Here is a 26,699-nt window from a genome sequence, read left to right as displayed (position 1 = left end):
GATTATCGCACATATACAAGACCTACTTAATCTTGTATGCAGACAAACCGAAACCCAAGTATGGCTTGGTGAGACATGCGCTAGCTTCACGCTGTAGCTGCATCAAAACAAACTACTCTGTAGCATCTGTAGCTTCCCCATTGGCATTATCGTCATCTTCATCGTCGTCGTCGTCGTCATCATCGTCTCCGTCTTCTGGCATCACAATGGAGTTGAGGTGGGTAACCTGTAAAGCAGCATGATGAGTATAACCCACAAGCCAGAAATGACAAACGCGGAACCAGGAAATACTCACATATCCAACCATATCACCAAAGATCCCGATGAGCTGATCAACGCCGTCATCGGACGTGAACACGTCGTCGGCAATCTTCTTGCTGATGGTAAAGCTCCTCAGCTTGAGCAGCTCTATATAACGGTGATCCTGAGGATAGTCCCTGGGCTTCTTCTTGAGCGCGTCATTGGCATTCGCAGCCGCAAAAGCCTTAAAGATGGACTTTTCGTCGCCCTTCTTCGCCTTGGGCAGGAACGTGCGCCGCAGCCGGTCGTCCTCGACCAGTGCCTTCCTCCACCGCCTGGGCCGTTCGTCAATGCTGGCCCGCAGCCGACGCAGCGACTCGGCCTCTGGATGCCACAGTCCACCGCCCGCAAACGACCTGCCGCCGGGCTCGCAGTGCAGATAGTAGCATGCATATGGGCCCTTGCGCCCGGCGCGCGACCAGACGGCCGAGTAGTGGGGCTTGTAGGGCGTGGGGTCCTTGGAGAAGCGAATGTCCCTGTATATGCGGAATACAATGTCCTTTGCCGGGAGCTCTGGTATCGTGTCGTCGACGTCGACGATTCTGGGCGTGAGAGTCTCGATGAACGAGTTCCAGTCTGTGAGGGACCGACGGTATTCTGCGTCGTTGGACTTGAGCCAGGAGCGAACGTTGTTGGCCTTGAGGTCTTTGAGAAATAGCAACGTGTTTTTGTGCAGCTTCTCATCGGCATATTCGACACCATCAAGCTCCCGTAGCTTCACGTGTGGAATAAAAGTGACCAGATTATCTTCATCATCATCGTCGTCGTCATCATCGTCCTCCTTGCCGGAATCGTCATTTTTTCTATCCCGCGCCGTTTTCACAGGAGGCTTGGCTTCCTTCTTTTTACTGGGTTTGTGCGGCTTTGACCTGACTTGTTCCTCTTCGCTGCCATCGCCTGAGGCATCATCGGCGTCAACCTCCTCCTCCTCCTCCTCTTCGTCATCGTCATCATCGGGCGCTTCGTACTCGTCCTCGCTGGCGTCCGATTCTACCTTTGGGCCACGGCGGCCACTGTACTTTACGTCATGGCCGGTCTTGACACGCTTCACAGCGTGCCCGTCGTCCGAGTCGGAGCCGGAGCCGGAATCGCTTTCAAAATACTTGCTCTTCTCGGCGGACGACCCAATGCGCGTCGATCGTCTTCGGCTGCTGGAAACTGGCTCGGGTCGTTTGGGCGTTGCCGGCGCCTTTCGTTTACGGGGTGCCATGGTAATGCAGGAAGGTTGCGATTGGGAAATCGCGGTGTGGGAAAGGAGAGTTAACAAAAAGCTGTTGCGCAAACGACAACGTGAGCTAGACTCGGGCACCTGGTCTATCCTTATGGTTGCAATATCCTAGAGAAAGAGTTCAAGATAACTGAGTTACAGTGATGCAAGCTTGCTCAATTGGTGGTTCGCTCAACCAAGCTATTAAACGAATTGTCATGTTACAAAGCCAGTCACAAATGCCAATGCAGATCTCAATGGTGCAGCTCGATATGGCATCATGGTTTTATTTGTTTTGTGGCTCGGGGATCCATCACGTCAGTGCAGCTCAAATCCGGAATCTCCGAGATCAGCCGCGATCGAGGATCTTGGGGCGGGGATGCTTGGATCGCGCTATCACGTGGCCATTAAATTTGCCATGTAATTTTAGACAGTCCTAACCCTAGACTAGAACTCAAACCTGGGTCTATAGTAGAAATGCCTGTCTTGCTTGCTTGCTGTACCGGTGAATTCCGAATATAGATGCACAGTTAACTAATCCGATACGAATTAGAAACTTGTTGAAGCTCCTGCAGGTCATCACTATGTGCTTCATACAATAGCATCATGTGGATATTGAAAAGAAGACATGATAATGCCGACATCCCTCGTCCTGGCACTATATGCACCTGTACACAACTTCCTGATTTCTTGGCCGTTTACTTGAACCAATTTTCCTACCAATTGACAGCCAACCAGACACGCTCGGCATTGAGCCTCCCAATCGTGCGGCAGTAGATTTTGCATTCCTGGGTGAGATCGTAACCTCTATACATCCGACCACTACTGAGACTGTCCAACTCCAACGACCACCTGTGGAAACCATCGAAGAAGAACCGCTTTGGGGTATCGTGACCCACAAATAATATAGGACAGGTTGGAAAGGTCAGCATCAAGCAGCCATAAGATGGCGATCAAAAATCAAATGATTTCACCGAAATCTGGTGGCTTCTGTTCTCATGTCAAAACACCTTGGATTTCTGTGGCAAACAACGGAAATTTGAGAGGTTCTTTAATGAACTTGGTCCAACTCCGCAGGTACTTGATAGGTACCTAAATGGGCAATTAACCCCTGCATGGTCACTAAACAACCTCGGCACTCGGCCCACCCCTAGTACCCACTATGACCATATCAGCCGTTGCAATCTCACCCTTTGTTAACAATATACCTCCTCAAGAACTATCGAATTGATATGCAATTGGAAATATACAGACATTTACATATACGATAATCAAAGCCTCCGATATTTAAACGTTGTACCTACCGAGATAAACTGACAATGGATATTACCAAACTCTTTGATGTCAAGGTACTTTTGCTACTAATGCGCACCATCACTCACAGCCTCTCGCATCTGAGCTTAGCTAACTAACATGGTCACCCTAGGGGAAAGTCGTGCTCGTCACCGGGGGTGCCAAAGGCATCGGAAGGATGATCTCAGAAGGTCTGTTCGGTCCGAGCCCTACAACAACAACAACAACAACAACAACAACAAAACAAAGAAAAAAAAACTAACACACTCCTCATGCCACAGGCTACGTTGCCAACGGCGCCAAGGTCTACATCTCGTCCAGGGACGCGGCCTCGTGCGAAAAGGTTGCTGCAGAGCTCACGGCCAAGGGGCCCGGGTCCGCCGTGGCGCTGCCCGCCAACCTGCAGTCCCTCGACGAGTGCACCAAGCTGGCGTCTGACCTGGCGGCACGCGAGCCTCGGCTCCACGTCCTCGTCAACAACTCCGGGGCCACCTGGGGCGCATCCCTCGAGGACCACCCGGACCACGCATGGACCAAGCTCCTGACGTTGAACCTGCAGCGCGTCTTCACGCTCACGCAGAAGCTGCTGCCGCTGCTGGAGAAGGCGGCCACCCCGGCGGATCCGGCGCGCGTCATCAACATCGGGTCCATCGACGCCCTGCGCGTGCCCGTGCTGGCCAACTTTGCCTACGCTGCCAGCAAGGCCGGTCTGCACCACCTGAGCCGCACGCTGGCCCTCGAGCTGGGCAAGAGGCACATCACCAGCAATACGCTCGCCTGCGGGCCGTTCCCCAGCAAGATGATGGCGGCGACGCTGGATGCGGCCGGAGATGCCATCAAGGAGGCTTCGCCTCTGGGCAGGATCGGGCAGCCCGAGGACGTTGCCGGTGCATGTCTTTGGCTGTCGAGCCAAGCTGGGTAAGTTTTCTCCTCTCGCCCCTCCTTTTATATCAGACATGGCTTGCTGATCTATGCTCCTCCTCGCTAATCTGGAAATTACGTTCAACAGAGCATTTGTCAATGGAGCCACAATCCCGCTCGATGGAGGGATTTCTTTGGTATCCAAAATATGAGGACTCGGAAGCTGTTTGAAGCTAGAGCTTATGGTGAACTGAAAATTATCTCATAGTTGTATAATTATAACAAAATAGTAGTTGACGAGGTCCATTGAGTCACTTGAATAAGTGCTCTAAAGATTTGCTTATAAAGACAGTGTCATCAAAAAAGATCGGGAACATAAACTTACAACGGGTCGTAGAGTTTTCCCTTTACATTTTCCTAGTCGGGTGCCATGTACACGTTTGTGGTTAGTCTTCATATAGGCGTACCCTTTTTAGTGGGCAAATACATACAGCAGTAGACCCACTTCCACCTGGGGCGGGGGGACCGGAGGGGGAGCTTGAGCACCGTCCATTCGCGTTTACACTGTCACCAGACCAATATCAGGACATATCAAATTCATCCAAAAGTTCACAATCTTTTGCCGTTTCTACCTCACGTGTATACCAAATCTTCTTCTTCTTTTTTCTACAGCAGAAAAAAAAAACTATAAATTGCCCAAAGCGCTTCGCAACCATGGGCACTCCCGAGCAGGCCAACAAGCTCTCCAACCTCTTCCTAGACCAGCCGCTCTCGGAGCACGGCAAGCGCTGGGACGGTCTGTGGAAGGAGGAGTACACGCCGTGGGACAGAGCCGGGCCCAGCATGGCTCTCTACGACGTCCTGACAGGCCGCCCAGATCTCGTCCCTCCTCCTCCTCCTCCTCTCGCCGGCGGGCCGAAGAAGAGAGCTCTGGTTCCCGGGTGCGGGAGGGGCTACGACGTTTTGCTGCTTTCCAGGCTGGGGTACGATGTTTGGGGTCTCGACTACTCCGAGGAAGCTACCAAGCAGTCGGTCATCTACGAGAAAAAAGTCGAGCAAGGGGACGATGGTGCCTATGCCGAGCTGAAGAGGGACGGATTTGAGAAGGGAAAGGTCACATGGTGCGTGAGTTGTGCAAAACAGGAAGTGTATCCTATATTACTGACGAGCAGCAAATTCCTATTTCTTTGTTCTTCTCTTTTTTTTTCTAGGGTCACTGGTGATTTCTTTTCCGAGGAATGGGTGAACAAGGCTGGTGTGCAACAATTCGACCTCATCTACGACTACACTGTAAGCAAACATCAAGGCTGGCACATATTACCCAATTGTTGACCAATTCTCGCCAGTTCTTCTGTGCCCTTCCCATCTCTGCCAGACCCGCGTGGGCACAAAGAATGGCGGGCCTCCTGGCTCCCGAGGGCCGACTGGTTTGCCTACAATGGCCAACCGCGAAGCCGTGGTCAACGGGCGGCCCTCCATGGGGTGTCTTGCCTGAGCACTACATTGCGCATCTCTCTCGGCCTGGTGAAAAGGTGGAATATGAAGCCGATGGCAAGATTCCGGAGGATGCGATGCCCAAGGCTGTCGAACAGGGTGGACTTCAAAGATTGGAACTAGTCGTGCCGTCTCGCACCCATAGTTCTGGTGTTGCCGACGGAGTCGTGCATGATCGCATTGCTGTCTTTGCTCGTTGATTACCGCCACCCAGTTGAGCAGTGGCGGCCTGGACTTTAACACAACAGTACTTTGAGCAGGGAACGTTTCATAACTTTCACAGTTCCGCTCATACAGTGCTCGCAGCCTGAGATAGGGGCTCAGTATTCAGGGGAGGGACGTGGTAATGATAGACTTTTGCGCTCAAGACTTCTTCCTCAGCGAGTTGTAATGCTCCCCAAGGCCAAAGCCATGCCTGTAGTATGCCAGCCACACCTGCCTGGCGGGCTCGCCCTCCTTTGGCTCCTTTGGCTGCACAACCGCGGTACGGCCGTCAGCAATAACACGGACTTCGACGTTATACGTGCTCGCCAGTGCCAGCAGCTCCATGTGCCCACCCCACTCTGCCGTGTCGCGCATCTTGCGCACGTAGTCGTCCAGCGGCTCTTCCAGGAACGGGGCAAAGTCTTCGGCGTGGTCGGAAATGTACGACGAGGCCGCCCGCCGCACGATCCGGTAGGGAGGTGCACTGTCATCGCCGGCGCCGGGTGCCTGCTGTAGTGGGATGGAGAGTGTCGAGAGCTGGTCTGCAAAGGCGGAGAACAGGCAATGGCCGTCGGGTGCAATCTCCTTTTCGACGAGGGAGTGGGTGGCCAGTTCCCGCGCCATATGTGCCGCCTCGTTGGATCGGTGGTCCACCATGTTGGAAGCCTCAGCGGCAGCCGCTTCGGCAGCAGCCTCCTGCTCGGCTGCGCGTCTCGCCATACGCTCCTTTTGCCGATTGCGTTTCTTCCCCACTTGCTGCTGCGGTGGCGGCGACGGCTGTGTACCGTTCACCTCTGCAGATGCCTTTTCGTTTGATGGCACTTCGCTTTCGCCATTTTGCCTCGTGTCGTCGACGGCAGGCTCATCTTCGGAATTGGCTGCTTCCTCTTCTTCCGCCGTTCCATTTAGTTGCTTCGTTTCGGACTCGTGTCGCTCTTTCATTTGGCGTTCGAGTTCTGCACACTCATCGTTGACACCCTTCCGCGTCTTTTTTGTCGCGTTCTTTTTCTTGCTGGTGATGCGCCCCTGCAGATCCTTGAGCTCTTTGCGATGCCGCGCCTGCATCTGCTCCAGAGACTCCATTTTCGCCTGCGCTGGTGTCAAGATGATTGCGGAATTTCGGTATTTATGAGACTTGGCAGCAAGTGCGTATGTAGAGAGGCTGACGGATTTCCTTTATAGGAATTCCTCCCAACTCGTTAGGTTTTATTTTTATTTTATTTTTAATTTTTTTTTTATAAACAATGTCACGTAGCTAGAAAGACGTCTATTTTTGCAGCTTTCTTCATGAGTACTGCTCAGGTGGGGTGCGGGGTCTTGCGTACCTTGTGCAATTCAAGTTCCGGCTCCATTCAAGCGTCAGCAGCAGAAGGGCTACCCTGCACAAGATCGAGCTCGATGGCGTACATGCACTTATATCACCAACTGTAATTTGGTATAATAAACTATGGTTTTGTTCACCATAATATCATTAGATTATCATGACTCAAAGACATCCACCAGATCGTACCTACCTGTAGGTTCACCATGAAGATCATGTCTTTTTTTTTCTACCTTTTTTTCAAGGCCCCAGTGATGCTTTACTTACCTCCTGAGGCCGAGCTTAATGCTGAGTTTACTACTCAACTTGCTGTCCTTCTTTGCCTTTTGGGCAATGCACCTTTCGCAGAGGTTAGGGACTTTGCGAAGTGAGCTCTCCTCGTTCTCACACATTGACTCGGGGCAAGCCATGCGCTTGGCAGAGGCCCAGGGGCAGTATTTGACATCACTCTCGAGGACGTTGACAAGCTCGTGGCCGCAGGTCTCAAAGACCATGGCGCCTTGAATCCAGCACATGTTGAAGGTTGAGGGGGATTGATGGGGAGAGGAGTAAGTGAGGGGAGAGGAACGTGCTTACCTTGAAAGTACTATATGTGCTTGTAACGTCGACCGGGTCCTATCCAGAGGATCCGAAAGAGTTTTGGCTGTAAAGGATGAATTTGCTTTGAAGAGACCAGAGAAATCCGATGCTGATAAGGAGTGATTGTAGATGTGATGAGATGAAGCCGGATTCTGCCATTTATATATCCATCTCACCGTTGTTGTAAAAGAAAAATATCTTCTTTTTTTTAGAATTGGCTATCGGAGTAATTCCTGGCCTCGAGCCTTTGGAACACTTGAAAGAGTCTCTTTGTTAAAGAGGGATAGCAATATGCAGTTGTCGGCATTGTAAAGGGAACCTTTGTCGATTCATTGTGCCAGGTCTGTGCAAATTGCTCTATTCCAATGGCCGGCTCAATAGGCTCACAATGGGTATTGATTGCTTGGTTGTTTTTTTTTTTTTTTTTTTGCTTGCGAAAACGAGAATGGCATAAACTTCATATCCATACCAGCATAGGAGCCGTAGATCCTGGAAGTAATGGAAAGAGAATTGGTTGGTTCAGGTTCAATTGCAGTCACAAATGGGGAACAAGGTTGGACAAAAAAGGCCTTACAGGGATTGCGGTACTTTGCCCGCCGGTCAAGCCGGCCGGGATCAATATCTGATGACCGCCAAGCTGCTAAATTGGCAATTGGGCGTGACATCAAGCTGCAGGGAAATCTCGATGGGCAGTGAGATGTGGGACCTGGACCACCCCATTCCAAATGCCTGTCCTGCTGCAAAGCCCCTCTATTCTCGGCAAGTCAAAAAGGAATCCGGAGCAGATGTTCCTACATCACCACATTCCATCACCAGATCGTTGAAATCACAACCTGCTATTACCATGAAGATGGGGACCCCGTTCCTTCATCCCTACAGCCTACAAGCTACATGATTAAGTCGACCGACTGATCGCCCATTGGTCGCCTCAAATCAGTTATTAACTTGCGCATAGCCCGTCTCGATTGTTTGCTTCTGCTTGTTCGTCTTGCTTGACATTTGTGGCAGCATCGCTCCTCGTTTCTCATCAGAGACTTCGGCTTTACCCCCCAGCCAACGGTCTCGAATGCGCGCGTGATCATGTCACTAATTCCATATCATTCTTCCGAGGATCGTGAAATTGTTTTGTATGTAACCCGGTTCCTGGGTGTGTGGCCGCTGTTTGTCACCAATCAACAGTCTCGCTAACCACGGTTCTGTCCAATTGATAGGCGTCACGACAATGCCCTGGTCGTCCGCGATAGGACCTCCCGACGACTGGAAATCAGACGAATCACCGAATGTCCTACCTGCCACCAGTCCCTCCACCCTGTATCGTCGGGCGATCGCCCATTCGACGTGCCCTCGGACAACAACAGCAGCCACCACGCTCCCTACTTCGTAAGCCCAAACTACTTCCGCTTGCTGCAGGCAGGCCATGACATTGAACCCCAGAGCGATCAAGACGATCATCATTCTCAACGCCACGACCACCCGCCCTCGAGTCCGGTAAAACGTCTGGTTCACCGGGTTCCCCACGTGGAGCCCGATACTGAAGATAGCGTAGAGTTTGTGTCGAGTACACCTTCGGTGAAGGAGGGCGCCCGCATCCGGAGGAACGCCTTCAGTCCGAACTACTTTCGTGATTTCTTTGTTGAGGAGCGCGAGCTTGGCAGGGGTGGCAAGGGTGTTGTTCTGCTGGTCCGGCATCAGCTCGACGGTGTCCAGCTTGGTTACTATGCCTGCAAGCGAGTTCCCGTGGGTGACGACCATGCTTGGCTCGAAAAGGTGCTCATCGAGGTCGAGCTCCTGGCCAACCTTACCCACCCAAACTTGGTGGCTTACAAACACGTATGGTTGGAAGAGGTCACGCTGAACCGGTTCGGGCCGCGAGTCGCATGCGCCTTCATACTGCAGCAATATTGCAACGGTGGAGACCTTCACCAGTATGTCGTCGGCCAGAAGCCAAAGGAGACTACAAAGGAACAGCTCAAGGCACAGATGCGACGCCGATCAAGGGGGCAGACTGAACGACCTGAGGGGCTAACTTCCCATCGGCGTCTCCACTTTGAGGAAATTTACTCGATATTCAAAGACATCACATCGGGCCTTGTCTATCTGCATGAGTCTAACTACATCCACAGAGACCTGAAACCCAGCAACTGTCTGCTCCACCGGCAAGGCAAACAAATGACCTGTCTCATCAGCGATTTCGGGGAGGTGCAGCAGGAGTCAGCACTCAGGAATTCGACAGGCTCCACCGGTACGATTAGCTGGTGTGCCCCTGAGGTACTGATAAAAGATAGGCAAGGGAGGTACGGGAACTTTACCACCAAGTCGGATGTTTTCTCCATGGGCATGATTTTATACTTTCTGTGTTTTGGCCGCTTGCCGTATCAAAATTCCAACATGGTAGAGGAGGAGCTGGAGGACGTCGAGATGCTGCGCGCCGAAATCAAGGACTGGAAAGGATATCAGTATGAAAGGCGGGAGCGGCCTGATCTTCCGGACAAGGTTTACCTTTTGCTGAAGAAGTTACTATCCGTACTCCCGGGGGAGCGTCCAAGCGCGGCCGAAGTCCTCCGGATCATTTCCAACGAATCAAACCTCGACAAAGTTCCTCGTGGCGTAAGGGGCGGCACGCCTGACATGATGGCTACAGGAAGAGTCCGGAACCTGGACTCTCCTGGGCCTCCATCTACGCCCGTCAATGGTGGGTGAACCCTCTTTCAATGTATGTCGCGCAGCCTGATTTGCTGACGGTGGTCACAAAGAACCCGTAAATCGATTTGCACGGCCTCGGTCGTCATCTTCGGCTGAAGATCGAGAATCGGTGTCGGCTGTAGGAGACGTAGGTGATTCACCTCAGCCGACGATGAGGAATAGCATCGAGAAAATCGAGATGCCAACGACACCCCGGATGCGACCAGTCTCGGCCACCGCGCACAAGGAGCGTGACATATCACACGAGTCGCCATCGCACTCGCAACCCGACACTGACTATCAAGCTAACACACCCACACCCATGCCGCTACTGATGCCGCCGGCCAGGACCAGGATGGAACAAGCAAGGCATCGCATCGCTGTAGTTTGTCATCAGATGGTTCGGTTCCTCGTGTTCAATGGCGACACGGTAGCATTCACCTTCCGCCTAGGGCTGTTCCTGGTCAAGGTAGCAACCCTGACAAGGCCGTGCTGGCCGTACGTGATAAGCTCCGAGGTGGGTGCGCCTCTTGTAGCCATGGCCGGTATGGACCTCGGTATCCCGACCACCGCCAGCAGTGTGGGGATGACGTCGCGGTACCGCCCGGGCAGGCCAGTGACTATAGCCGGGGCGTCGCGCTGGAGGTGGGATTGGAGGGTTAGCATTCTCCTGTTTTGTCTACACTTTGTTGCTTTGTGGGCGGTATCCCGCTGGGGAAATATGTGCTATCACGTTCATAACGCTACGGCAACCTGGCATACTTCTGGATGAACAAGACTGTCTGTTGAGTCAATCTAAACTTGTTTGTGTGAAACCCGATGCGTGTTTGGATTCCACAAGGGGTTGCTTCGTTACCTCAACCCTGAAAACAACCATCGCTCCTGGGAATATGTTGTTAGTTACGTTATGACCATATTGAACGGTTGACAGCATGTATCGTCAGGCTGACTGATGATTCTCTAACCGAACGTTACTCCTTCATTTCCTCGAATGATTGCTTGGTAACAATGTAGTCAAGGTCGGTCCGTTCCGCAGGCCATGTGCGTCACCCATCTGGGAGTAGTGGATACGTCGTAAGTAAACTTTTCAACTTGGACTTGGATACGGATGACGAAAAACTTGAAAAATATTTTGAGATTTGGTCTTGCAAATAAGTTTTTTTTTTTTTTTTTTTTTTTTTTTTTTTCCCACTGGCAGTCGTGGATCCGAGTAAAGATGCTGTTCTCGAGGCGAGACTGTTAGGAAGTAACACATACGGATGGATACCGGTTTTGGAACAAACTGCAGGTTTATACTAGGATCAGCTTCACAAGTTTCAATTCTGGCGCTAGATCCCTCAAAGCGTAGCACCTTTACTGAAAAATACAAACGGGATAAATTGCTCATTCCCCAATAAAAACCACTTGGCCTGGTAAGCAGTAGGATAGGCAGCGAATTAGAGAGTGATGGCTACAGTACGTACTTGGATAGCCAGCTAGGTGAGCGCATGGAATTGAGCCATTGATAATACCGTTGATGGTCGAACACAGTCATCACTGAAGCAAAGCAGATCCTGAGACGACGCCCTGATTTCGAAACCATCTGAAAGACCATCCAAAGCTCTCCCCCCTAAAAAAAAAAGACCAACGCTTGCGGCTCCTCACAATACCGCCACTCAGATCATAGAGGCACCCACCGGGGGATGACTACTCCCCGGCCACGACGACCGCGCCCCAGCAGCTGAGGCGCGCCCATCAGACGCGGCAAAACACGTCCGCGAGGCCGTCGAATATAAGCTCGAGCAGGGCCTCGGCGGCGGTGTGTCACTCATCGGCCGTTTGCCCACCACCTCATGGGCGCCCCATGCCTCCTCCCCCTTTCCCCGCATCTTCGCCCTCCCCGACCGCGACGGCCCGACCCGGCCCCTGACCCTCTCCCCCCACCGCTTCAGCCTCTTCCACAGCAGCGAGCGCCTGTTCGGGCCCGAATCCGACATGGACGACATCCACGCCGGGTTGCCGGCGGCGGCCTGCTCGCGGATCCACTCGGGTGGCGGCGGGCGGCTCGGCGGCTCGGGGAACGCGGTCGCGATGCTGGCTGGGCTGGGGCTCAGCGGTGGCCGGGCCGGCACCGCTGTTGCGTGTGGACATCCAACCCTGTGCGGTGCTTCCTGCCTGCGTTCTGGTGGTGGTGGTGGTGGTGGTTGGCGAGCGTGGTCGCGGTCGCCCCGGCAGTTGGGGCTGGGTGAGGTAGCGGTGTCTCTTGTCCGCGGACGAGGTGAGCTCCCATCCCGTCGGTGCGGCTGCGTTGCCTCTGGTTGCTGAGTTGGGGTGGGTGGAGGTCTGTACGGCACGAGGTTGTCCTCTCCCTTATTATTTGCTTCTACTGACTGGTTTAGTTATCATGAAAAAAATGAAGTGCCGGATGAGAGACCGGCTGATAGAGAAAAAGGAAGGCATCAACACCAGACTCACGACTAGCTCGCGGCAGCTGTAGAGGAGAGGAGCTGCGCTGCAGGCTCACGATCATGTGGCTGGTCGCTGGGCAGAAGGGTCTGGGCGGACGGATCGGAAGGGGGTCGCGAATGATACGAATCTGCTCTCTTCGGATTGGGGATGCCGTCGCCGACCTAGTTGCTGGTGGTGTCCGTTGGCTACTGTTCTGAGCCGGTATTTGTTGAATCCTCGGCGGTTCTGCGACTGGGGGCGAGGAGCGTCGTCGTGGTGTGGGGAATACGGTTCCGAGCTGGGAGGGAGGATGAAGTTAGGATATCAAGTCTAATGTCACAAAGTCTGAGTATGATCAAAAGAGGGAAATTGTAGGCTTGAAAAGCCGATTTCATGAATATTATATCCGCTGGAAAGAACAAAAGCCATAGCGGATTGGTGAAGATGTTGTCATTTTAAGTTGGATAGTGATATTATATATATATATATATATATATATATATATATATATAGAGAGAGAGAGAGAGAGAGAGAGATGTAGATCAAGAGCCAAGATGCTTTCAAAATTATTCGACTAGGTTTCCAATAATGCTTACCATTTTCGTGAACCGTCGCCGCCTGCTCTCAGGCTTGGCATTTGGCTCAGAAAGCTCCGATCTGAGGGAAAAGGAAGAGCTGAGACGCTTCAGAGCACTAGGCTCCGCGGTGCTTTTTACTGCATCGAGGCCGTTTCGAGGCATTTTGAATATATATCAGGTTTCTTGAGTCAAAACTCTGTCACAATCTGCTAGGGTCAAAAAAAGGATTGTGTGGTACTAACAATCATACAATCATTACAGACTTTTCTCGAAAGAAGAAGTGGCGCCGTTAGTCAATTTGTAGCAAAAGAGTTCCGAGTCTGAAGTGTCTTGAGAATACACTTGTGCAAGGCAGTCGGACTCATGCCTTTTCCGGTGTTTGCGTTGGTGGTGAACATGGCGGGCAGAGTGACGCAAGTTCCGTCATCAAGAGATTCCGACGAACAGAGACAAAACGTGTAGAATCAAGCACAGAAGGTGAATCACGTGTGCAGCATCACCGCCAAATCAAGACCTCTATTGACCAGGCAAGTCTTCACCTATTCATTAATATTCTGAACGTCCTCGGTGACGACCGAAGAGACGTGTAATATACAATCCAGGTAGATTCTGTTCTCGACGGTGCACGCAACGCCCGGCCGAATCTTGAACATGCCGTGCGGGCCCAACGTCAGCTCGTCTTCTCCCTGCATCCTCACCTTGAGCTTGCCGCTCGCTAAGGAGCAGATTCGCGTCATCGCCCTGTCGCGCTCAAAGGTGCGTCTGGTCCCCGGACGTATGACATCGACGTGGAATGAGATGCCGTCGGCCACGGCGACCGATGAGCCGTCGCTGCCAAAGAGGTAGGCATTCGAAAAAGCGATGCTTTCACCGTTGTCCTTTTGAGACCTTATCCTGCCAGGGCCTACCTCCCAGTCCTCCATCTCGAGAGCTTCCGCCGGTGTCTGTGTCTGCATGTTGGCGGGAGCCCGATCAGTCGAGGTGGCCGGGGAAGGTTGATTAGTTGTGGCTGTAGATTGCGAGGATCGAGTTGTCACCCTGTGTTGTTCTGTGATCGCTGGTGCAGAACTTGTTGACTTGTTATTCGATGTTGCATACTGCCCAGTGTTTGTGGTCTGCTGCGACTGTGTTTGCGTCTGAGCCGTTGTTGTTTTATGTGCTGGAGCAGTCGCGGCTGCTGTTGAAGCAGCAATTGGTGAAGCAAAAGGGGTGCCTTTTCCCAAGGCCGCATGCTCTAGCATCAATGGTCTGTTCCTTAGGTAGCCCTTCAAACTGCATTGCGTTTGATAGCCGTGATACCAGCAGTTGGAGCAGCTGACAATAGTTTGATTTTTCACTTCGCGCGACATAACAATGCAACCATCGAAGGGACCCTTGGAAGCCTTGCACCTTGTACAAGATGCAGGCGAATATTCACCAGTCAGGTGCATTATCAAGGCGGTGATGTCTCTGGGAAGGCTCTCAAAGTAGCCGTTCTTCCATGTCTCGTTCCACCGTATGTCGCGGAGCCTAGGCAGCCCAATAACGTCGGGGACGTGCCCGGTTGAGGGCGGCAGCGGCGTCTGGCGCATAAACTGCTTTATATATTCCCACATGCTGTCGGCATCACCGGGTAGGGGTGTTTTAAAGTCGCCATTGTCATCCAACTCCATATTTGGCGTCTTCCCTTTCGATCGCACCTGGGGAGAGTCGGTGCGCAGTGGTATCAGCCCCAATACATCTGGGTTGGGTGAAATGATCCTGTTAGGGTGTTGAGGATGAGGGATGCCCGCATTGGGGTCGACTCGTTTCCTGTAGACGGGGACTCCATTCTGGGTCCCAACAATTGTAGGCGTCGGGGGTGGCATCAAGGACTCTGATGGTAGTGTCGTGATAGTATTAATCGCGCCGTTCCCAGGTCCCGGAGGCGCGTGCTCACTCGGGGCTTCAATTGGCGCCGTGTTACCAGTTTCTTGTGTGATGACCACTGCCGGTAAGCCTCTCTCGCCTAGCAGCTGTTCTGAATATGTACCCACGACCGTAAATGTCCCGTCTCTGTTGTCATTCAACAGAGTCTTGCGGTGTCTCTACATCGGTGCTGTTAGCAGTTTTCTATGCACATTGTTGATATGTAAAATTCCCGCAGAGAAAACAAGTAAAGCAAGTATTTGTAATTCAAAACCTACAATGAAATGGCCTCCAAGTGCCTGCCGACTAGTACATAGCCGTCTACAATCGCGAACCGGACATATCCATGGGAAGGCAGGGTCGTTCCACAGGGCGTATCCTTCAGGTATCAGAGCGCCAAAAGTGCTCTCCAACTCCCCGTCGGCATCTGAAGAATGTTAGCAACATATCCAAACAAAGGGGGGGAAAAAAAAAGTACGATTTTAATCAGCTAGGCCAGTCAGTTGTGACAAACAGCTTGCAGGGCATGATTCAAGTACCTTCAAAGAGCCTGTACGACCTTTCCGGGTTGGCCATTTTGAGGCTGCAAATCTTGCTCACGTCATCGTAATAAATGACGGGCGTGTGCCAGCGCGGAGGAGCTTCCTGGTCGGGATCGGGATGCCACAAGACAGATTCGGGCTCAGCGACAGTAGTAGAGGCACCAGCATTAGCCTGAAGCGAGGTCGACGCCACAGGTGTTTCCACAAACTCGACCGAGGAGTCATCCTCGTCTTCGCTTGATTCCGTTCCATCATCTATGACAGTAGGCGCAGCTGGTTCGGCGCTTGACGTTACCGCATCGGCTGCTTTTTCGACCGCAGCTCCTGCAGAAGATACCGAAGGGCGTCTACTACTAGAGCCCTGTGCGATGCGATCTGCTGCCCATCCTTCCCCATCCAATTCTGGGTCTGCAGCTTCCGAACACGAGTTCGGCTCTGGAGCCATGCGTTGCCTCTTTGCAGGTCCATTTTCCCAGTCGTCTGCAACGGGCCGCTTGTCCTCTCCAGAGAGATGCTGCAGGTCGACAACTTGACCAGGATTGGGAGAAGCCATCTCTATCCTCAGTGGCAGGAGCAAAAAGTCACCCGCTTGGTTGCTGCCAACCGGGGGTGGTTGCTTGCAGTTTCTTTTCCTCCCTTCTCTTGCGGCACCGCAGCCATATATCCTGAGTCGGACACAACTCCAGTGAATGGTGATCAAGAAAACCGCGTCCACAGTCGCGCTTCAATTTGCGCGTTTGGATGCACGTGCCACTTCACGGACAATACTTCTGCCATGTCTTGCGGGTTAGGGTCGAAAACAAGCTTTCTAAGTTAAAACTCAAAGTGGATTGAGCAGAACGATCCGATGGCTTTGAAATTACAAATTAAATATAATTCAGCAATTTAGCTGACAGCAATAAAGACATAGTTGTACTTTGCTAAAGTTGGAAGTAGGGTGCCTGACCATCCGAACTTCGAAAGCGCATATCGGCGATACGGCTGTCCGCAAGGTCCTGGTCCGCCGGGCGGAAATGCCGAACAGGACGGGGTTGCTGACTAACTGAAGCCGAATTGATTTGGCCCGGTCTTTAGTACCGTATGTAGGTAAGTCGATAACGAGGTAGGTGGAAAGCTAGGTAACTATGCAATGCGGTTTGTCAAACAAACTCTCGCAAAATAAAACTGCCACCAGTTTCATGCGCATAAAGCAAGCCAGAAACAGTTCGTGACGTGCACTTCCACTGACAAGGCAGACCCATCGACCCCAAACGCAGCAAGGACTATTTTTTGCGAACGGCAGCAGCGTCACATAAAAGAATAACCATAGGAGTTAAGTGTACGCACTCTATTTCTAGAGATGGCCCATCAGATCCACAGATGCACTGTACAGTTGGTAGCATTTTACTTACCAATGTGGTAATAGTATTTTTCTGGATGGGATGGTTGGGAAATACCCAGTTGCCTGGGAACCACCGCATCTCCATGCTCATCGATCATATAGCAGATCGGATTATGATGTTGTAATACTTGCTGGTCGCTCAGACATCCCAACGTAGGCTTGGACAATGTTTTTTCCTATCTCAGGGAATGCGAAGTAGCAGTATGTTCTTCCATTTGTCTTAGCATCGTTCCAGCACCCGCCGGTTCGACATAGAGAATCTTTTTCGGCGTTTCTCGGGATCCTCATACAACTAACCACTTTTTTGCCCACTACTAGACGATGGAGGTGGCTCTATTCTTAGGTCTCGCCTCAGAACCAAACGGCATGACGGACGTCTTTCTCGACGACCCGCGAACAAGACCAGTTTTAGCATCGCATTCAATACTACAGTACAATACCAGCCTTAGGTTCGTGAATGCTGCCCCTTGGACGCCAAGCCCAACGGAATGGCCTGAAAGGGGAAAGGCACGATATTTGAAGCGTTGGACATTGGTGGGGTGCTCCTCTCGAGACTCCACCTGATCCACGTTTTTAGTGGTCCACCTTCCAAAAATTGTAAGGGGGAAATATCGCAACAAATCGATCTTTCTGGTTGGGTCCGCAGCAGTGGATATTGCGTCAAGTCCCTGACCGCGATGAAACGGCAATGACGACCAACTTGTCTTCCACTCTCTTATCTTGGCATCTCTCACTCAACTCGATTCTTCTGTTTGGATTTTTGAAAGCAAGTCCAACCGGACAGGAAATGACAGTGACATGACAGAAAACACCAGCCTGCTCAAAACATTCACACGCCCCCCGCCGGCCGAGCAGAGCCCAACTTTCAAAACGGCCGACGAGCCTGATGTGGCTGGCGATCATGGCCCCTGCGGCTGCTTGGGCGGGCAGCCTTGATCTTATGACAATCTACGGCTCATCCCGCCTTGGAACGTCTGATGGTATCAGCGCGCTTCCTTGACCGTCCGTTGTCTACAATTTGCAGCGCAAACAACTGCGACGACGCAAAGTTGCCGACAAGTCCGTCTTGCAACCAGATGCGAATAGTTACGATTCATCGAATTTCAAAAGGAAAAAAAAAGTTGACTGTTAGAAGTATGGCTAAAAGAAGAAATGGGCGAAACCAAAGCGAGGACTCATTTTATTTACATGAGGGTTAAAACACACTCTGCATTGAAAATACAGTGGTTTCAAGAGACATTGCTCCATTGTCGTAGGCCTAGCCAGCAGGTGACCTCCATTGTTTCCGCTGCTGTGATTGCAACACCCCAAGTCCAATTGTAGCAGTTTCCCTGGACACACTCATAGCATGCGCTTACTATATGTGGACTGCTGGGCATTGGATTGTCAATTGGGGGTCGATGATCTACGAAACAAGGCTCTGCGGTTTCACCACGATTACCAGAGTAAGTACTACCGGCAGATTGCCGACTTTGCCGCTCACCTAAGCCTCTCAAGCTAAATCCTGGTTGCGATGAAAATCCCCCGTCATCTCTCGCCTACTCGTCCCTCGTCATTTCAAACATCAAACGAATGCGGCTATCAACGAGAATACAGCAAAGGAGAGAACAAAAAAAAAAGCCCCCCAGAATCCAGAAACTACATACACCAGGAGAAAATAGAGACAAGCGAGAGAGAGAAAAAAAAAAGAGATCCGGAAATGACAAGCAATTGAAAACCTAAAAACTTAACTTCGTTCAATCGCCATTGATGTAACAGATGGTTTAGCCGCCTACCCTCCCCCAACACTGTCGCAGATGCCAGGCATAATGCATCAAAAAACCCCATCTCGGGCGCGCGCGCAGCGAGAGAGATCCGGTTACCACTAATCAGCCTCCCAAGCTGTCATCGACGTTCTCCACCATCGTGCCACTCACATTCGACGGAGGTCCACCGGTTTGGCCCCTTTTGGAAACATCTGTTCATTGACTGACCAGTCCATGTTCTCTGGTGGAGCAGCACGCATGTCCTCAACACCCCTTTGTTCTCTTTACGTGGTAATTTTTTTTTTTTCTTTCTTTATGAGTTTGGGCGAGTGATTCTTCTGGCTGGCCCGCCAACTGGCTGCCGTCCCGAGCATTCATACTGGAAGTCTGCCTAATTAGGTGCGTATCCAAAGTGATTGATGTACAGTGCCTCCTTTGTCCCGTGACTGGGGGGGTCATGGTTTGAGCGGACTAACTGTGCAGACACAAACGAGCCTTACAAGTGCTGACAAAACAACAAAAAAAATTCCCCATTGTTCTCAGCCCCACGACTCGATATTTTTGACGGACTCCAGACTTTATTGTTTGGTTGTTTATGTACCCGTCAAATCGAAAAGCAAACTCATGTTGGCAAATCCCATACTGTACAAGAATAAGTATTCATTATTGGGCAAACATCAAGTCAAGCTACAGTACCAGCATATCGCCATGCTTTGATTATCTCATTTTCCACATCTCCTTCATTACAGAATGTACACAAGGTGTATGTGTAGTTGTGCACTGTATGTACTATACTGTACGTAATGTACCATACTGCATTCGTTGTAACCCTGCCAAGTCCCAAACTCCATCACATTATCCGTGTGCCCACCCCCATTAGGGATGTGCAGGGGATTTACCCGTTTGCAAACATCCACTTCCCTTTTGTTCCTGCAGCCAACCATGGGATTGTTAGATACGTACGGTACAGTACACAATACTAGCGAGAACCTGGTATGGTAAGGCCTTGTGAGAGGGACCCTTCCCCTTTCTCCTCCTCCACCCCGATGCGACAAGCTGCGTAGGGGAGATTTGGGCTGGCTACCAGTAGTAGCCAACACCGGCCCTACCATCATGTCCACTTTGTCAAAAAAAAAAAAATCCATCTCCATCCATGCCCGTCTCCTGGGGGAGGCGATACCCCCTGGAACCATGCCCGCGCGTGTCTCTGAGGAAGGAGTCCGCAGTCCAGGGGGTGCCGCCTCCGCCTTGCAGAAAGCTCCGTAGACCTATTCTATAAATCTTGCACATCCCATCTTTGTCAGTCTACATCCAGAAGTTGTTTCTCATCCACAAACAGCCCTAATCGGAGACTCTTTTTTTTTTCTTTCTCTTGTTTGTATTTCCCTCCTTGACGGTGATTCATTTCGACTAACAGGCTGTGCCTAAATTTTTGATTTTTTACACTCCTTCGACTTCCTTTTTTTTTTTTTAAGAGTCTCCTTTTTTTTCTCCGGATTCACACAACCTGTCAAGATGCTTTCCCAGACCCTCTTCGTTGCCGCACTGGCCGCTCTGGCCAATGCCCACTCGGTCATTCTCGATGCGCAAGGCGAATCTGGATCTCCTCCCTCGATCGGCTTCAAGGTCGTCCCTGAGATCGCCCGTAACTGCACGTCCATCAGCCCTTGCCAGCAGGACACCTGCATCATCAGGGAGGCCGAGATCAAGGCCAACATCGTCAGTAAGTAACTGCGTCCACAGGAACCACAGGAACAGGTCACATGAAATGGGCAACAAAAGATTATCAGATATTAACAAAATATTCTCTCCCCTACAGACTCGTGCGGTAGGACCCAGCTGAGCGGTAACATTGACGTTGGCGAGGAGACCGAGAACGCCCTCGCGGCCAAGAAGGTTACCACGGTCAAGCCTGGTACCGTCATCTCCATGACGATCCACCAGGTCAACGCCGATGGTGCCGGACCTTACATCTGCGACCTGGACGAGACCAGCAACGTTGGTCTCGACTTCAAGAACCTGAGCGTCACGGACAACGTCCCCGGCGCCAACGGCCTGTCGCAGGTCCGCGCCCAGCAGTTCGTCATGAAGATCACCATGCCCCAGGACCTCAACTGCATCGGCGGCTCCACCGGAAACATCTGCACCATCCGCTGCCGCAACACCGCCCAGGCCGGTCCCTTCGGTGGCTGCATCGCCGTCCAGCAGGCCGACAAGAAGGGCAACGTCAACACCCCCCAGAACATCAAGACCGCCACCAGCAAGAAGGACAACGAGGCCCAGACCAAGCAGAACAACAAGGACCTGAAGGATGCCAACAACTTCCTCGCCCAGCAGGGTTCCGACCAGGGTAAGAAGCAGCTCGCCGAGGTCGCGTCCATCGCCCCCGAGAAGATTGTCCAGGCCAGTTTCCCCTCCACCGACACCAACGGCGCCCCTGAGGGTGCTGCCGCCGGCGATAACAACAACGGCAACAACAGCGGTGGCAGGAAGAACAACAGCGGCGGCAAGAACAACAACAGCAGCAACAACTCCGGCAAGAACAACGGCGGCAACAACTCCGGCGGCGGCAGGAACAACGCTGCCGGCAAGAACAACAGGGCCAACGCCAAGAACAACCAGCGTCGCAGCCTTGGCCGTTTCGCCAAGAGCTTCAACGCTTAAACCGGCGGTCTTTTGTACAAAATCGTTTGCGAGTGGTAATTTGCCCGTCTGCTGGGGAAGATTATGGCACACAATACCAGTTAGAAGTGCGGTTCCCCCTCTCCCAGATGGGCCTCGGTCGCACACCGCAGCCGCAGGCTCTGTTTGCTTTGTTTCTTTGCTATTTGGAGGAGTAGTATCCTTCCTTTCGTCAATTATTCAAAACTATGAAAGCGTTTGATATCTTGCTCGTTTCAAATTTTGTTGTTGGGTTCTGTTTTTTTTCCTCTTTGGCTTTTTGTTCTGGTTTTTTTTTGGAGGGGGGTTTTTCCCATGGCACCGAAATGGTTCTAAGAGCTTCACTTTGTTGTATATCGTATATACAGTAAATACTTGTGTGTTTTCGAAGGGGAACCAACCCTAATAATTGCGTTCCTTGTTTGTTCTTTCGCCTCCGTTATAGTTGACGTCGTAGATATGGGATGAGGGATTGCTAATAGCGAATGAACGTCATGTAGATTCCCTCGTCTTTTTTTTTTTTTTTTCTCTTCCTGCAGCCCTAAACCTTGTTCTTGTTCTTTTTTTTTTCTCTTCTCCAAAATAATCCATTGATGATCTGACGTGTTTCGAACGTTGTGGCTGGGGCGTCTTGTGTGTTTGCCGGGAATGGCTAGGACCTGACAAGTAACAGAGACGAATTGACAAAAATCGACACAGCCTCCACGAGGTGAAACAAATCTTCCCGTCACCTATTTCCCGCCACACGGGACCCAACCGCATGTCATATCCCACAATCGTCTCTTCCTTTGTCCGACGCGAGAGGCGAGGGGAGGGGAGGGGAGGCCGGTCTTACTTCCTGTTATAGACGTGTTCTGGAAACAAACGAGGGCGGATTATTAAAAAAAAACCCCAAAAACTGCCAAACTAGGCCAAACAGAGAAAAAAAAAAAGAAAAAAAAAAACCTAGTCAGCATCCCAGAACTTGTTCATACACATGGCAAAACGTCTGGTCTTGGCGTCAATGGGAAAAGGACGCGAAGAGGTCAAAAAAGATGATAGGGCCGGATAATATGAGGCATAGCGAAAACGAGGTATCATGTCTCTGTCCTTCTTGTTTGCTCATGTTTCCATTGTTCCATTGATTCATTCACATGTAAAAGGGTATATATCCAACGAACTTGACTTGATTCGGGTCTCGCGTTTATGAAGTTCGCTGCGACTCTGGTGCAGCCACCCTTATACGGTAGGCTATCACCCTGTAAGACCCAACACCGGGAGCCATGGTGCAGAAACACAACGTAGAGTACCCCATCCAAGTAGTCATTCTCAGTATTGCAGATGGTTCCAAGTGCATCACGTTGTAATCCAAAGAATCATGCCAGGTTATTATTTTATGTATCAAGTGAATCAAAGTCAAAGCTAAACAGCCAATATACTGTTAGTAGACTACACGCTCAACAGCTCCATCATCCCGGTCATCCCATCCCCTTTCCCCCCCAAAAACAAACAAACATATACACATAATACTTGATCATGATACAACTGGGCAGCCATCTAGCAAAACATATCCTGTCCTGCATTGGACCATCGTACATTAGTAACCTCCAAGACCAATCGGTCAATCCACCGCTGTCTTCACAGTTGTTCAATAGCCCTCAAAAGGACATCGATTCCCCTATCCTTCACTTTGGACTCCTCCTCATCATCGTCCCTGAGCAGGCTCGCTACATCACTCAAAACACCAAGCGGTATATAACAGCCTGTCTTGGCTCTGTCGAGACTTTCCTTGAGCCGGCTTGTGTGCTCCCACTCCTTGGCTGCGACCTCGGCCCGCTCGATGACGCGGTCACTGATGCCGCACATGGCGGCGCAGTGCATACCGAAGGAGCCCTCGGCGACGCCGTCCTCAAGCCGGTAAAGAAAAGTGACCCGGCGCTTGGCGTCGTCCACCTGGATTTGCATTCGCTTCGCCCTAATCTCTGGGTGGTTCTCAAACTCAGTCGCAAGGGAGTGGTAGTGCGTTGCAAAAAAGCCAACACAACCAATATGCGACGCTACGTGGTGCAGCACCGCCTGGGCCACAGCCACGCCGTCGTAAGAGGACGTACCGCGTCCCAACTCGTCAAGGATGACGAGAGAGCGGGGTGTGGCTTCAGACAGGATCTTCTTGGTCTCTGACAGCTCAACAAAGAAGGTAGACTGTGCAGCAAAGATGTTGTCGTTCGCCCCGAGTCGGGACATGATGCGGTCCACAGGAGTGAGCCTAGCTGAAGTCGCTGGCACGTAGCAACCAATCTGAGCCATGATGACGGCAATACACGACTGAAAGGCAAGTTAGTAAATGGATTCTCTGATGCGTAGCGCGAGTGCTGCTGTCCTGAAACGTAGAGATGATATCAAATTAACACTTACCATTCGGAGAACCGTAGACTTTCCAGCGGCGTTCGCTCCAGTGAGCAGATTGATATTGGCGTCGTCGCCTCCCAATTTGATATCGTTTGGTATAAAATCGTCGACAGTATTAAGCATGCAAGGATGACGGAGCTCTTCGAACTCGATCACGCTACGCTCGTGGTCAATAAAGGTAGGTCTGCAGCTCGGCTCGCCCAAAGACGACGAGGCCTTTGCTAGGCAGATCAGGCAGTCGAGTTGCGAGATGATGCGGATAGCCTGGATCCATATCTCATAATCGACGTCGAACCGCTTGAAGAAGCGAGCAGCAACATCCTTGACGATCTGAGAGTGTGTCTCCTCGGCCTCTTGCAGTTCGCGAACTAGTTCGTCCAAGTCGCGGAAGTAGTAGCGCTTGACGGCGGATGTAGCCGACATTTGTCTCCAGTCCTTGGGCACCTTTATGGATTTTGGTGCCTCGAGTTGGTAGATTTCTTTGCCGACGTCAGTGAACTTGAGGCTCTTGCACTTCAAGGTTGTCTTTTGCTTGTCGAGAAGTGACTGCAAGTCCTTCTTTATGCGCACGATATTGTCGGCGCTCTCGTCGAAGTCCTCCTCGATTCCCCGTTCGGGAATGAGCAACTTCTCGTCGCGTACCTTTTTACGATCAAAGGCGCTCTTCCAGAATGTCAAAGGCTCCTTCAAATCAGGCATGGAAGCAATCAGGCGGTCCACCAGTCCGTTGCCACCGCCAAACGCACTTAGCATCGACATGGCATATTCGATCTGCTCAAACCCCTCCAGGACGCGAACAAAGTCCTCGGCTTTACACACTCCCGCATGAATCCTGGAAATCAGCCGTTCCAGATCAGGCATCTTAGACATGAGCGAAGAAAACTGCTCCAGGATGCTGCGGTCGGCATTGAGCATGTCCACCGCATCGAGGCGTTCGTTGATCTTTTTGATGTTGCAGAGCGGGTGGCACACCCACTGGCGGAACAGCCGCTTACCAAAGGGCGTGATGCACCGGTTAAGCAGGTTGAAGAGCGTACCTTCCGAACCGCCATTCACACTATTCGAGAACACCTCGAGGTTTATAAGCGACTGCCCGTCCAGGACGAGGGTTCCGTCCCGGTGGATTGGGTTGTACCACTCAAAGTTTCCTTGGGACAGGAGACTGCGCTCCAGCTTCAACACTCGAAGATAGTGAACCAGAGCACCCATGGCAGACATCAAGAGGTCCTTGTCTCGCGATTTGTCCAGCGCGTCGGGCCAAACCTCAGTCTCATCCCCACCATCGGCCACCTTGAAGTAGTCGCCACAGCTCAGTTCTCGCCTCGTTGTTTCAGGGTCCAGAAACTCGGAATCTGGCTTTAGATAGTTCCAGATTGTCGTTGGAGACGTGTTGTTCTTGAGTATCCTCAATGCCTTGGTAGAGATGTTTGACTTTTCCAGGAGAAGCTCCCGTGGGGAAATTTGGGCGACAAAAGTCTCAAACTTGGTCAAGTCGACGTCGTCATCAAACTGAGAAATAAAAAACTGGCCGGTTGCTGCGTCCACAAAAGCTATGCCGAACGCAGGGTGGCCATCAACGGTAGACTCCTTGATGGCCACGCAAAAGGTGGCCATGTCATCCTGAAGCATGCTGCCCTCGACTAGAGTTCCTCCGGTGAGAATGCAAGCCAGCTCTCGCCGGATAATCTTGTCCTCCTTTTTGTTCTTCTTGTCTCCGCCCCTCTCGCGCATCTCCTTGCCAAGGGCAGATTCCATCTGATCAACACGAGCAACCTTGTAACCCTTGGCCACAAACTGATTGACCCAAATGTCGAGAGAGGCTTCAGGGACACCAACCATGCGCATGTTGACTCGATCAGTGAGCTTCAAGTCAAACAGCTGGTGGCCGATTGTAGCATCATTCTCGTAAAGCTCATAGAATTTGCCCTTCTTGAAGAAGACGACAGTGTCCCAGAGCTTTTGCTTGATTTCCCAGTACTGTTTCTCAAACGGGGAAAACTTGTTCCATGCCATCGGTGGTATGAAGATGGTAGACTTGTCAAAGTCGGGGTGGTCAGGTGAGTGCCGGTCCATATCCTGGATCTTAGCAAGCCACGGGTACCGATCCTCTGGTTCCTTCTTGCACGCCTTTTCCTTTGTCTTGGGTTTATTCTGTTGGGTGGAGGAGCGCGCCCCTGAGTCCTTTGTTTTTGTGGGAGGAGGAGCTGGGTTCTCTGGATCATAACGCCACTGCTGAGCGGTGGACGTTTGGGGAATGTCCTCAAGCACCTCATCATCGTCTTCGACGTCTCTTCCAGCCTCCTTGACTGGTGAGGATGACGCAGCATTCCGTTTCCTTGGCGGCCCGCTCTTGGTGTTGGCCCGTTTTCTCTTCTTCGGCCTGGACCCTGAATCAGAGTCGTCTGAGACGACAAAGTCTGCCATATCATCTATATCGCCACAATACCAACGTCAATAATATACCTTGAAGCCGGGATGTAGATCTGCTTTTCACGTACCGTCATCGTCATCAGCCATAGCTGCATCAGGTTCAGGTTTAAAGTCGTCCCCGTCGTCGTCGTCGTCGTCATCCTCGTCCTTGAGCGTAGGGCGCGCCCGACGGCGTTGGCTCTGCCTTGTGTTGAGTGCGGTGAATACATCTTCATCCTCGTCAGAAGACTCGGCGTAGTTAACCACCTTCTTGACCTATAGTGGGATGGGTTAGCCATGGAAAGCTTGAGTAAAGGCCTGAGCCAGCACATAGCGAGCAATATGGTCACTAGGATGAGCACAAACCTTCTTGACTGGACTGCTGCTAGCAATGACCAAGTTATTGACGGCTCGCTTGATTGTCGAAGCATTTCTGTTCTCTTGTGAGCTGCTGGGCTCAATGGCATCGCTGCTTGGGACTGGCGTGATGTTCTCGCCCGGGGGTTTATTTCTGGTGAGGGTGTTGGACTTGGTAGTCTCTTTGAGGCATGGTGAAGAATCTGGCTCAGAGGAACGTGTGGGAAGCTTCGAGGCTGCTGAAGGAGTCCCGGACTTGGCAAAGAAGCCCAAGATGCTTGCTTGCTTGCCGGTGGAGGCAGCCGGTGTGGCCTTCTTTGCTGGCGTTGGCTTTGCTGGAGTGCGGGCAGTGGCGCTGGTTCCCGCCATGACGGCAAATCTTC

The 26,699-nt window shown here is 51.6% G+C and overlaps 9 protein-coding genes across 9 annotated transcripts; 4 read left to right on the top strand and 5 right to left on the bottom strand.

The window, feature by feature from the left end:
* Window positions 1-112: 112 nt before the first annotated feature.
* Window positions 113-1,510, bottom strand: PpBr36_08445 (uncharacterized protein; the record flags this gene model as incomplete). Its single annotated transcript, XM_029895576.1, has 2 exons — window positions 113-226; window positions 296-1,510. 2 exons carry the CDS (start codon window positions 1,508-1,510, stop codon window positions 113-115), a joined length of 1,329 nt encoding a protein of 442 aa, XP_029747177.1.
* Window positions 1,511-2,826: 1,316 nt separating this feature from the next.
* Window positions 2,827-3,873, top strand: PpBr36_08444 (uncharacterized protein; the record flags this gene model as incomplete). The annotated part of the gene is made up of 4 exons (XM_029895575.1): window positions 2,827-2,856; window positions 2,934-2,991; window positions 3,082-3,718; window positions 3,810-3,873. The coding sequence occupies 4 exons, from the start codon at window positions 2,827-2,829 to the stop codon at window positions 3,871-3,873; spliced, it is 789 nt and encodes a 262-aa protein (XP_029747176.1).
* Window positions 3,874-4,375: 502 nt separating this feature from the next.
* Window positions 4,376-5,355, top strand: PpBr36_08443 (uncharacterized protein; the record flags this gene model as incomplete). The annotated part of the gene is made up of 3 exons (XM_029895574.1): window positions 4,376-4,782; window positions 4,873-4,951; window positions 5,008-5,355. 3 exons carry the CDS (start codon window positions 4,376-4,378, stop codon window positions 5,353-5,355), a joined length of 834 nt encoding a protein of 277 aa, XP_029747180.1.
* Window positions 4,979-7,195, bottom strand: PpBr36_08442 (uncharacterized protein; the record flags this gene model as incomplete). Its single annotated transcript, XM_029895573.1, has 4 exons — window positions 4,979-5,384; window positions 5,526-6,533; window positions 6,685-6,738; window positions 6,948-7,195. The coding sequence occupies 4 exons, from the start codon at window positions 7,193-7,195 to the stop codon at window positions 4,979-4,981; spliced, it is 1,716 nt and encodes a 571-aa protein (XP_029747178.1).
* A 1,144-nt stretch (window positions 7,196-8,339) lies between these two features.
* PpBr36_08441 (uncharacterized protein) lies at window positions 8,340-10,713 on the top strand (the record flags this gene model as incomplete). The annotated part of the gene is made up of 3 exons (XM_029895572.1): window positions 8,340-8,386; window positions 8,471-9,951; window positions 10,013-10,713. 3 exons carry the CDS (start codon window positions 8,340-8,342, stop codon window positions 10,711-10,713), a joined length of 2,229 nt encoding a protein of 742 aa, XP_029747571.1.
* Window positions 10,714-11,596: 883 nt separating this feature from the next.
* PpBr36_08440 (uncharacterized protein) lies at window positions 11,597-13,108 on the bottom strand (the record flags this gene model as incomplete). The annotated part of the gene is made up of 3 exons (XM_029895571.1): window positions 11,597-12,306; window positions 12,396-12,666; window positions 12,965-13,108. The coding sequence occupies 3 exons, from the start codon at window positions 13,106-13,108 to the stop codon at window positions 11,597-11,599; spliced, it is 1,125 nt and encodes a 374-aa protein (XP_029747182.1).
* Window positions 13,109-13,485: 377 nt separating this feature from the next.
* PpBr36_08439 (uncharacterized protein) lies at window positions 13,486-15,928 on the bottom strand (the record flags this gene model as incomplete). The annotated part of the gene is made up of 3 exons (XM_029895570.1): window positions 13,486-15,012; window positions 15,112-15,260; window positions 15,373-15,928. The coding sequence occupies 3 exons, from the start codon at window positions 15,926-15,928 to the stop codon at window positions 13,486-13,488; spliced, it is 2,232 nt and encodes a 743-aa protein (XP_029747631.1).
* Window positions 15,929-20,016: 4,088 nt separating this feature from the next.
* On the top strand, window positions 20,017-21,165 carry PpBr36_08438 (uncharacterized protein; the record flags this gene model as incomplete). The annotated part of the gene is made up of 2 exons (XM_029895569.1): window positions 20,017-20,224; window positions 20,321-21,165. The coding sequence occupies 2 exons, from the start codon at window positions 20,017-20,019 to the stop codon at window positions 21,163-21,165; spliced, it is 1,053 nt and encodes a 350-aa protein (XP_029747632.1).
* A 1,614-nt stretch (window positions 21,166-22,779) lies between these two features.
* On the bottom strand, window positions 22,780-26,685 carry PpBr36_08437 (uncharacterized protein; the record flags this gene model as incomplete). The annotated part of the gene is made up of 4 exons (XM_029895568.1): window positions 22,780-23,466; window positions 23,557-25,979; window positions 26,049-26,235; window positions 26,326-26,685. The coding sequence occupies 4 exons, from the start codon at window positions 26,683-26,685 to the stop codon at window positions 22,780-22,782; spliced, it is 3,657 nt and encodes a 1,218-aa protein (XP_029747633.1).
* Between the last annotated feature and the right edge of the window lie 14 nt (window positions 26,686-26,699).

This window comes from Pyricularia pennisetigena, chromosome 5, assembly GCF_004337985.1.
Source record: "Pyricularia pennisetigena strain Br36 chromosome 5, whole genome shotgun sequence".
NCBI lineage: Eukaryota > Fungi > Ascomycota > Sordariomycetes > Magnaporthales > Pyriculariaceae > Pyricularia > Pyricularia pennisetigena.
The sequence above is the reverse complement of the archived record's forward strand: the minus strand, read 5'-3'. Positions and strand labels throughout refer to the sequence as shown.